This window comes from Siphateles boraxobius, unplaced genomic scaffold (assembly GCF_051911475.1).
Source record: "Siphateles boraxobius isolate OS27281-9 unplaced genomic scaffold, OSU_SipBor_1 6, whole genome shotgun sequence".
In the NCBI taxonomy this organism is placed as follows: Eukaryota; Metazoa; Chordata; class Actinopteri; order Cypriniformes; family Leuciscidae; genus Siphateles; species Siphateles boraxobius.
This window is the reverse complement of record NW_027509186.1, coordinates 38,376,971-38,388,989: the sequence shown is the minus strand read 5'-3', so window position 1 is coordinate 38,388,989 and position 12,019 is coordinate 38,376,971. Positions and strand designations below refer to the sequence as shown.

Genomic DNA, 12,019 nt, shown 5'->3' with positions numbered 1-12,019 from the left:
TTACATTTGCTTCCAGTTTCTTTTAATTTTGGTAATTCTTTAAGCGTTCAATCAAATAATTCAATAATTTTCTTGTTCTCCAACATATAAAACACAAATCTTGTGGTATTTCACAGAAACATTAGTTTATTAGTTAAGTAACTACACATTTACTTTATGTGAATCTCACAAAACATTTTCTCACTGTGACACAGAACAATGCTTTTTAGCATGATTCACTAGATACTTTGATTGGGTGAAACTCTTCTCACACTGAGTACAGTGGTACGGCTTCTCTCCAGTATGAACTCGCTCGTGTTCTTTCAGGTTTCCAGACTGAGCGAAACTCTTGTCACAATATGAGCACTTGTAAGGTTTTTCTCCAGTATGAATTCTTTGATGCTGTTTCAGATTGTCAGCTCTAGTAAAGCTCTTCCCACAGTCACAACACACATGATCTTTTTCACCGGTGTGTGTTTTCTGGTGTCGTCTACAATGATCCAGTCGTGTAAAAAACTCTCCACAAAATGAACATGCATAAGGCCTCTCGTTTATGTGAATTTTCATGTGTTCCTTTAGATTTGCTGATAATTTAAAATCTTTACCACACAGATCACAGTTAAATGGCTTTTCTCCAGTGTGAACGCGCAGGTGATATTTGAGATCAGTTTTACTTTTGAAACTCTTCCCACACTGAGTACAGTGGTACGGCTTATCTCCAGTATGAACTCGCTCATGTATTTTCAGAGATCCCGACTGAGTAAAACTCTTGTCACAATATGAGCACTTGTAAGGTTTTTCTCCAGTATGAATTCTTTGGTGCCGTTTCAGATGTCCAATTTTAGTAAAGCTTTTCCCGCAGTCACAACACACATGATCTCTCACTTTATTATGTGTTTTCTGTTGCCGTTTACAGTTTTCCTTTAATGCAAAACTCTTTTGAGTTTTGATGTTGCAATGTTTCTCCTCAACTTCATGTAGTTTGTGTCTTTGCTCCACCTCCATCTGGTCTAAAATAAACATATTACAATCAATTGAAGGAGGATAAATTAGAAAATCCAACTGAACTCTGATTTAAAGGGATAGTTCACCCAAAACTGAAAATTCTGTCAGTATTTACTCACCCTCATGTTGTTCCAACCCCGTAAGACCTTCGTTCATCTTCGGAACACGAATTAAGATATTTTTGATGAAATCTGAGAGCTGGATCCCTCCTCCATAGGCTTCTTCAGGGATTGAAACTTGCCAGCCCTGAAAAGTAGGGATGCACCGAAATTAAAATTCTTGGCCGAATAATAATGAAACGCTTGTGTTTCACATTTTTTCCATTTATTTTTTCACCATTGCATTTAATTAAATAGTAAAAATATGCTTTTACTATTTGTCTTGCTTTTCAGAGAAAAAAAAATCAAATTGCAAAAATACAATTTATTTAACACTGAATTTTTTTTTTACATTCCAGCAGATATTATTTAAACAAAGCACAATATAACCTAAAATAAATAAATTATTAAAATAAAAAATATATTTTTATTTGGCCATCTTTGAAGCCCCCCTTCTTGAACAGCCTATGTTAGACCTATAACTGACTGCTGAAAGAATGTAACTAAAAAAGTGCATTGAAAAGTGCAAAAAAAATGTGGATGAACCCACAACAAATGAATAACTGTCCTAGACATAAGCCTACTTTTGCGGTTTACATACACTTTATCGTGGGCGTCGACAGTTTTGCATGGATTGCCTCAGATCATTTCAATATAGCGCGCGCTCTCCGTGGCGATTAGCAGATAAGGAGTTGCCATGAGAACGACTGACATCTCTCTCTTTTCATACAGATTACATAAACAGAGAATATTTGTTTTCGTTTTGAAATAGATCATTTAAAAGTAGATGATTAAATGATTATAAAGATATATTGCTTTTGCCTGTGTGACTATTGGCTGAGTTGTGTTTAAGTTTAGAGACGTGCTCCAGAAAAAAAGTTAACGGAGACGGAGAGGCTGAAAGCACACCCTGTTTATTTTCCCTATTTTACAAAAGCACAGTTTTGTTTCGATTACAAGTGGACACAAGTAGACATTTAACAGTTTTTTTTCATATTTCTTAAGTCTGCATTTAAGTGACCATAAATAACGGAGTATTTAAGTCTATTTTGCTGCTATGTGAAAAAAATCCAGCAAAACGCGGCGGCGCGTTTGTCAACTACATAGGGTTAAAAGACGCTTTAGTGCTGCAAGTAAGGGTATAACGTCTGCCACAGACGTATCAGATGAGCTTCTCTTTTGTTATCTGCTCAAAGGGGGCATGTTTGCTGCATTTATAAAGCGCGCGCCTCTCACTCTACGCTGGTTAATATTTGATCGCTTCATCAAAAACGTCATTGTTCGGTCAGATTTTTTCGGTCTTTTTACTTATTCTGCCTACTTTTTACTAATTTCGGTTGCCGAACATTCGGTGCATCCCTACCGAAAAGTCATTAAAAATATTGTTAAAATAGTCCAAGTGTCTACAGTGGCTCAATCTTAAGTTTATCAAGTGACGAGAATAATTTTTGTGCGCAAAAACAAACAAAAATAACGACTTTATTTCAACTATTCATTTCCTTCTCTGTTGGGCTCTAGTCAGTTAACTTAGTATGATTGCGTAGAGCTACATCACACGTAGGCTCACTATTGGCCGACGCTGGTCATGTGTGTGATGCGTGTGACGTACAACAACAGAAGCTTACACTATTATACTAGTGAACTGACTCGAGGCCCACAGAGAAGGAAATTAATAGTTGAAATAAAGTTATTTTTGTTTTTTTGCACACAAAAAGTATTCTCGTCGTTTGATAAACTTAAGATTGAGGCACTGTAGTCACTTTGACTATTTTAACGATGTCTTTAATGACTTTTCGGGGCTGGCAAGTTTCAATCCCTGAAGAAGCCTATGGACTAGTATGGAGGAGTGATCCAGCTCTCAGATTTCATCAAAAATATCTTAATTCGTGTTCCGAAGATGAACGAAGGTCTTACGGTGTTGGAACAACATGAGGGTGAGTAAATACTGACAAGATTATGGTCCAAGTGCATTTATATCATATATTCCTAGATTATTTGCTTATTTTTCACAGCTCTTATGATGGGTATCTAACAAAATAGGCTATATAAACTAAGAAAAAACAGCCACTGAATATCATGCATTTAAACTAATTGAAACAATTCATAAAATCAGCCTTTTTATTACACTGAAAGGGATTTTTTTGTGTATAAAGTAACTACATAATCAAGAAAATCTAGTTATTCAGATAATAGGTTAAATGTTTTATCAGTGAGCTTTCATTATACAAATACAATTACACACCAATAAATGTTGTCAAAAAGTGTTTGTCTTGTAAATATATAGCAGATTTCACCTAAATTAACTACATCTGTAGTTTATTGATAGAGGACAGACAATAAACACGCATAGCTTCAGATTCACTCTCTTTACCTCCTCCCTAACAATAACTTAACTGCAATTAATCTAATACACAGGTCACAGATATTGCTAAAAACATACGTTAACATTAAAATGAAAGCTAAACACATTCACTACTACACTAAAACACATCCACACACTCAATCCACCAAAACTATATATGTGGAGAAATTTATTAACAGGCAAAACCGCGAGCTCTGATTTAGCGCGCCGGCGGCAACATAAAACAAACCCGTGCGTTAATAAAACTCCAAAAATAAATCGAACTGTTGGCGGAAAACCGAATAAATAAACTTGTTTCGGTTTTATGTCTGTATATAATAACTGCTATAATTGATATAAACGTAAAACTTCACTTAATACAGCCTATTTTCACTCTTTAATGCAGAGACCTACCTGACTGACTCTCTCACGAGCTGTTCTGACTTAGCGCGTGCGCGTGCGCGCGCGACCGGTCCATTACAAATGACGTCACTCAGAGAACGAACTCCAAATATTATTTATAACCAAAAATATATATTTTCCCTGTCTTGCAAAAAATAAAAATAAACATGATATACATAAAGTAAAAGAATATAAACAATTGCTTAACACATTTAATAAATAGTTTCAGTATCTACCAATTCAATAGCCTAATAAAACATAAACAGAAGTTTGCTTGAAAAAAAACTTACATTATACATTATATTTGTACACACTTGCAACTTACTGCAGCAGATTTGATGGAATTTTAATCCATCTGAAAATCAAGGAAACAACCAACTCTAATTTTAGGCTATGTTTAAAATTTTACTGCAAATGACTCATGTACAATCAGGAAACAACATTGGTAAATTAGTAAATTACATGACATTACATTACACTGTAATGACATGACATGACATGACATTACAAAATGTCTTATTCAAGCAGATTTTGCAAAGTAATTATCCAGTAAGAAAAGATATATTAGACATATTAAAGATATCATTGACACTAATTTAAACTATTTTGTTCATCTTCTAACATTTACTAGAATGTATTTTACATGAAAACTAAATATTTATCATTGTGACGACTTCTTACGACATATCTTCATGTGAGTCAGAAGGCTTCTTTTGTTTGAAGCTCTTCTCACACTGAGTATATTATTATTACTATAAGACAACATCTAATATGGAAGTTGATATTTGTGTAACCCAGGATTTTAAATTAGAATTAAACAGTTCACATAAAACCAATTTAACACAATATACACTCTTAGAAGGAATGAGTAGAAAAATTACACAATATGTGTAACTCTAATTTACACATTTTGTGTCAATATTAACTAAAATTGTGTAGGAAAAAATTATCTATTTTACACATATCGATGTGTAAATTAACAACTTGGGAATTTACTCAAAGCATTTAACACAATAAGAGTAGACTGATGTGCTTACACACCTCATGTGTTATTTTTATAACGCGACTGTTATTTAAATTAGTTGAACTGAACCATTAGTGACTTTGAGTGAACAAAATCCAGTTCCAGTCAGTTCAGTGGGAGATAATACACTGAAAAAATGGACATGTCAGGTCTTTGAAATTACACAAATAAAGCATGTATATACAACACAATTCATTTGTTTCTTTTGTGAATATGATTTAATCAAGTAGATTTCATTTATTTATTTTGAGTGCTGAGTTTAGACATTTTTCCCACGTTGATTGAAATTGATTGAATTAACACAATTGAAGCTTTTAGGTGTTCATACATAATCCCACAAAGAGTCTTCACATTCCAGAATCAAATCACCAGACCCAGAGCCATAGGCTCCAGAGAATCTGCAACCAAAAAGACTTTTTATTGTTTAACTAAAGGAAGAACGTTGTCAACGTTTTATAATTTTGCAAGACAGCTCTGTTCAGAAATGGTAAAACAAGATGCCCTAACGAGAGGTCACCTGACCCCTGCGACTAACAGACTACGTCTTTCTTAAGGAACAAGGTCCCATGACAGAGATGTAAAACAGACTTCCCCCTTTTTGAAGACCTTTGAATGACCTCATTGTTGAGACCTCTTAAAAACCACAGAGACAAGAGACTTTTCATATAAAAATGCATACAATCATCACAAAACAATTCTTGACGAACTTATAATCAAACATCGTTCAACTACATAATTCTATATTGTGTCTATGACCCCTGTATGTGTCTATTATGCTCAATCACATATAAGTCATCTAATTGTTGTAACTATTACCTGTGTGAATGAAAGTGTATCGTGTTTCCTATCATTATGCTCATACATTATTAATTCAGAAGGTGGCTTGATTGAAATCTGTGTAAAAATGTTTATGTTCTTAAAATGGAAATTATGTCTAAACTGAATCCTCTGTTCGAGCTGATGAGTAAGCAGACCACAGATAACACATGATTCACGATGAGAGGGGGGGGGGGGGGTGCGTAGAAAAGACCCCCTTCTCAAATAACCATATAGTATCTTATTGTTCGAATTCCAAATTCCTCCAGGAGGCGGGACAAAACACTTGAGTTTAAAACCTCAAACCAGAACAGAGTTAAGGAAGAAGACTTTAGTAGAATAATGCGCTAGAAGAATAGAACAGAAGTCGGGCGGGCTCTCTCTCGAAAAAGGTCTCGGCAGAACAACAAGTCGGATGGAGCAGACGATGGTTATAGTAACCATGTAGACGCGTAGAGACAAAGAACCCAAATTAAGATCAGAAGACAGGGTTCAACACTTTCATTCAGGCCATCACCATCTACTCTCATCTAAATTTTCTTTCTTTCCTAAGTTTTTCTTTATTTTCTCGTTAAATGTCTCGGTTCTAAGTTAAGTTTTGCTGCAAAGTTTCGTTTTAACGTTTCAACTGCAAAACCAGCTTCCAACTTCAAAGACTTTCATTCATCCGCGCCAACACACCACGTGACTGGCTGTCCAAGATCTATCCAGGCACACGAGGAGACCAGCCAACGAACCAGCTCGGGAAACCCCCTTTTACGAGGAAAGGGAATCCCAAGAGAAAAAAAAAGGAACGCAAACAAGCAAGTAATGCCTCCAGACTCTTAAACGGAACTGGTGTATTTTGATACAGATTTAGTAACCTAAGAAACAAAAGGGTGGAATTAATTATTGATGGTTCGTTCAGGTTGTGTCTTATAAGTGCATATAGAAACTTGGGATCTCACCATCTGACTCCTAAAACCCATTCTTCCTCACTCTCTTTCTTTCTTCAACTTGTATGAATGCGTGTGCATGTGTGTGTGTTAGTTTTATTACCATTACTATTATTACTATTAGTTTTATGTGTTAGTCTTATAATCAATAAAATATTGTTTGTATTTGAAAAGAGAAGCATTACTTGTGTTGTGTGCTTACAGATTTATTGTCTTGAACTGAGATCTAAAGCTACCTATGCTTGTACCCTTGATTATTTCTTAATTTAGCTGTTAGCTGGGAATTAGTCTTTCTTGGCCAGGAAGATATTATATTTCCTAGAATTAATAATTGTTTATGCTTTCCGTTCATTGGATGAACTGATAAAATGATCATACTATTGATTCTGCTACAGTAAATTCTGAAAATAATTAAATTATTAATTATGGATCATAATCCGTTATGAATAATGATTAGTTATATTTATACGGGCGTATAAACGCTACAACTGAAATCAATATAATTGTGTTTGTACACAACCGGGGTACTCCAGATCAGAAGGTGGCGGTAATGCATCAGTGAGAAGGATGTGCCAAATGCCGAAAAAGGAGAATCGACCGCCAATTTGCGCCAAAACTGTGCAAGACTCTGCAGCCTCAGGCGACGGACACCGACTGGATTTCTAAAAAGTAAGTTAATCATAATGCTTGATGTTTGTTTTCTAGTAATTTAGGTGATATTTCCACTAGATTACAGTACAATTATCAACACTTTAACACCCTCTGTTAGTTTAGCATCAAGAGTCAACGTAGGCCTAACGTTACTCTCAGTCGTTGAAAACAGTCAGTCGGCCTCATTACGCAAAACTGGTATTTTTGAAACGGAGGCATTTCTCAAAAATTAAATATTGTGAATCTTATTTTCCACATGTTGATTGAAGCTTACTGACAGTGTGAAGGCCCTTTTTTTGCCATTCGCGAGTATCGACCTCATTTTCAATAAAGGTCCGTGATCAAAGCGAGAGGAGCAGAGCGAACGTTTTTAGTTCATATGGAAGTTGAGTTTCCCGCTCGAAGCTAGACTTCTATAGGAATAGGGGTGGGCGATATAGATTTTGAATGATCCTCTCTGTCGCGGTTACGTTCATGTTACGTTGCTGTGCTGCGCTGTCTCGAAAGCTTATCGTTTGCATGCGTTTTAAGCACTGAGGTTTAAAAACTGGTGATTTTTAAACCGTTGAAGCGCAGTATGCAGCGAAAGGCAAATAATTTCGCTAAATGCGTGCGCTCAGCGCAGTCTGAGAGACATGCGACATGAAGCCACTGCTCATAAAGTGCGTGGGACCAGAACTGAGTCCTTTTTGCCGCCTAATTGGGCTTGAACTGTTAAATGCAGAGACCTGTGTGTCAAAGTGACATGTCTTTGCAAGTAAACAGTTATGCATGTCTAATGTAAGTCAACGTAACCGGTTGAGAGAACTGAGAATTAAAATTAAGAGAGAAGTTCAGAACAATGCACGAGGATGATGGAACCGTGCTGTCTGTCTTAAAGTGACCGCTGCTGTCGTTATTAATATTAATCAAACAACAAAAAAGAGAAAAATCTCTCACTGCTCTTTACTAAAGCACTTTTGCAGCTTTAATATCTTTTGTAACTTTTAATAAATGTATATTTAATTTGCACATGCATATTTTTTTTAAAATATATTCTATGTAACTTAGGCTAGTATTTCAGTTATGTATTTCATGTTTCTGTGTTCTATTGTCATTTTTTTAATTGCTCTTGCTTTGTCACAGTTTACTTTACTTACTATTGTTTATTTAAATATGTCTTTAAAAGTATTACATTTGACTACATATTCACAATCCCCCTTTTTTACTGTCTATTTCATCCAAAAAAGTGTGTAAATTTGCATACCTACTTCATTTAGTTATTAGTGTAGGCCACTGTATTTACGAATGAATGCATGTCTGACATTACTCATTGTTGTGCATGTCTTTGCAGATTAAACCGCTTTTGAAAATGGTGATTCCTGTAATCCTTAAAATCATCTTGACTGATGGCAGTTCTCAAAGGTAGACTCCCTGCATCCATTGATGACTTAATGGTTGATGGTTGAAGTCAAGAAACAGTGTGGACTTGAGGGCAATTTTAGGCTTCAATTTAAGGATTCCATGTTTGGAAATGAGTTCCTTAACCTTACCACAGTTTCAGAGGTAGAGGATAAAGGTACTATTAAGATAATTGATATGGCCAGGCCAGGCCCACTTTACAGCAAGATGAGAGGTGCACTCCAGAAGCCCATACATTCTGTTCTTCCTATTTACGTGACTCTTCTGTCGTGTTTGGTGGAACTATGGAAACAGTTGTACTTTTGTCAAGTGACTATGAGCTCACGATCCTCTTGGCCTGCTGTATTTCATGTGCCCAAGTTTTCATACGATGCGGAATTAAAACTTCAGAAAGCAACTGCAGCTTACATATGCCTTGAACCTCAGCTACCCTGCTGACCTCCACTACACGTTTGAGGTAGTCCAAAAGATTTTTATGGAACTGGATGGAGTTAAACTATCAAATAAAGCACTCGCTTTAAAGAACGGGCTCTTTCAGTGAAAGTGTCAGAGAGGCTGCATTGCCACTGAAAAACTACAAGTCCTCAAGAAAAGTCGTCTGAAAAAAAATTAATTTTCTGAGAGATTTTTTGAGAGTAAGCTATAACAAGCTCTGTTGGTGCTTCAGTTTACTGTTCTGAGGCTGTAGGTGTGCGTTTCACTGCACCACTCCAATTTTGTTTGGGTAGGAGACCCCAAGTCAAACGGTGGGTGGTTCTCACCCGGATCTCTTGGAAGATGTTACAGTCACTGCCCATAGCTCCAGAACGCATTTTGCACGCTCCATGAGGACAGCAGCTGCGGAGTACAAGGAAATCATCTGTAATGGCTCAGTCCAGTCATCTCTACTTACCCAAACCACTTCATGTGCTGCCAGGCGAGATTTCATGGATTGGTGGAGATGGGACAGTATCGGGGCTGCCTGTGAACCCAGGTGCGGTGGCTGTAGATGTGGAAATTGTCAACCTGGGGGGAAGGAGATGACCATTTCTGAGGAGCGGGAGCTGGAGCAAATAAAAAGTGGATTGACGTATGTAACTGGAGATCGTCACAGTGAGAAGCCACATTGGCATGTAAAGTACCCCTGGTTGGAGGATCCGGTAACATTGCCCAACAATAGAAGGGCTGTCGAAGCAACGTTCCGGAGGACCGAAAAGCAATTGGCAAGAGAGCTGGAATGGAAGGTAGCCTATAAAGCACAAATCCACGATATGGTTGAGCGGAACGCTGCTGTCAAGCTGTCAGCTGAAGAACTGGAGAGATGGACTGGACCGGTGTGGTACATTAGTCATCTAATTGCACCAAACCCCAACTCTGTTACCACACCGGTTCGCCTTGTGTGGAATAGTAGTCAGAAATTCAGGGGCCAAAGCCTGAATGACCTACTCATCAAGGGTCCAGATGTACTCAATGACATCCGTGCTGTCCTCATACAGTTCCGGCAAGGTGTTTTTGCTGCGCTTGGGGACATCAAAAAAATGTATAATTCTGTATGGCTTGAGGACCAGGAGGTACATCTTCATCGGTTCTTGTGGAGAGACTCTGAAGAAGAGGATGTTCAGGAATTTGCAATTACGAGGGTTAACATCGGAGACAAACCAGCTGGGTGCATTGCGCAAGTTGCCATGCGTGATACAGCAAATCTGCCAATGTTCAACCATTTTGCAGAAGAGCGCCGTGTGCTGGAACAAGATGCGTATGTAGATGACATCCTGACCTGGCACAATGACCTGGGCAAGCTCAAGCAAATAACAGCCAATATTGTGCAAATCTTGGAAGCCGGCGGATTTTACTTGAAGCCGTGGGTTTACTCTGGCCAAAGTGGGAGGCCAGAACCCAGAGACCTGGGGAGGAAAGAACCCTCGGTGATGGTCCTTCCAAATCAACTCTCCGAAGAGAACAATAAAGCTCTGGGCCTTGGTTATGATCCAGAAGGTGACAAACTTCGCTTGATGGTAGCTGTGAACTTCTCCAAAAAGAAAAAGAAAATGAGGTTGGGAGAAAACCTGTTGAAAGAAGAAGTAAGGGCGCAGGTGCCAAATCCACTTACCCGTAGAGAGCTCCTAAGTCAGGTTTCTGGGTTGTATGATCCCCTCGGTCTTGCGACACCCGTTAAGCAGAAGGGAGCTATCTTGGTGAGGAGAGCTTTTCAAGAAGCGAAGGTCAAATATAGTCCATCAGAAAACACATGGGACGTACCTTTGTCTGAGGACCTCCGGGAAAACGCCATCTGCCTTCTTGAAGATTATGCTGAGCTCGGTCGGTTGAGATTCACCAGGGCTTTAACACCTTCTGACCCTGCCGCCGAGCCCTGCGGTATCACATTCTCTGATGGCAGTGAGCGCTCATACGGCGCTGTATTGTATCTACGTTGGAAATTACCACATTATGTGATCATACGGCTGGTCGAATCTAAGGCCAAACTGACGCCTGCTGTCAAGGCTGAAGTTTGTGGAGCTGTCTATGCTGCCCGTCTGAAGAAGCATTTCCAGAAGCACTGCAGAATTCATGTAGAGACGTGGTACCACCTGGTTGACAGCCACACAGTCCTGGGAGCGGTCCAACGTGAAAGCTACGGCTACCAGACATTCTTTGCTAACAGAATTGGGGAAATTCAAGGCAGCACAAACGTCCAAGACTGGTGGTGGGTTCCTGGGCCACTCAACATAGCGGATATTATTTCCAGAGGGGCAAGCCCCAAGGAGTTGGACGAAGGCACAGAGTGGCAGCTGGGTCCTAAGTTCTTAAGTCTCCCGCAGAGTGAGTGGCCAGTGAAGTCCGCCAAGGATGTTGCTGTTGAAGCAAGAGAGAACCTCACACGCATCCAGAAGAAGGCTTTTGTTGCTGCTCTTACCAGGGTTGGAGCAAAGAAGGAGCCCTCCATGAATCTGCATAGGCCACCCATTGGGGTTGCAGCTACAAGCCTTCTGGATATCAAGCGGTTCAGTACCCTGGTGAAACTGATAAAGTCACTAGTGCTGGTCTGGAGAGCGGCAAAGAAGTTTCTTCAAGGCAGAGCCAGGGGAAGATTAAAGTGGGAGGCAGTCCCGTTTGTTGGCATTGTTACTGTGGCCGAAAGGGAGGACGCCTTCCGAGATTTGTGTCTAGCAGCTCAAGAAGGAGTTACTTTCCCCAGCACTACAACAGACCGGCTGGTCGTGTACAAGGATGAAACTAGTGGGTTGTTACTGTGCGGAGGCCGAATACAGTATTTCAAGGAAGACTGCTGGGCTGTTCCCCTAATTCCCTTTGACACCTGGCTGGGGACTCTACTGGCAGGCCAAAGTCATCAGGAAGGGCATGAAGGGGTTGCTGGAACTCTGTCAAG

At 39.0% G+C, this 12,019-nt stretch overlaps 2 protein-coding genes across 1 annotated transcript in view; both read right to left on the bottom strand.

Annotated features, from left to right (window-relative positions):
- The window catches only part of LOC143715444 (uncharacterized), a 261,819-nt gene that overhangs the window by 199,722 nt on the left and 50,078 nt on the right, over positions 1-12,019 (bottom strand).
- The window catches only part of LOC143715727 (uncharacterized), a 30,582-nt gene continuing 18,671 nt past the window's right edge, over positions 109-12,019 (bottom strand). The window contains exons 5-8 of the mRNA XM_077207471.1: positions 10,078-10,657; positions 9,414-9,489; positions 1,104-1,137; positions 109-989 (exon numbers count right to left, since the gene is read on the bottom strand). Of these exons, the coding sequence (XP_077063586.1) occupies positions 181-989; positions 1,104-1,137; positions 9,414-9,489; positions 10,078-10,657 (1,499 nt within the window). The 3' untranslated portion in view covers positions 109-180. The remainder of the gene's footprint in view (positions 990-1,103; positions 1,138-9,413; positions 9,490-10,077; positions 10,658-12,019) is intronic.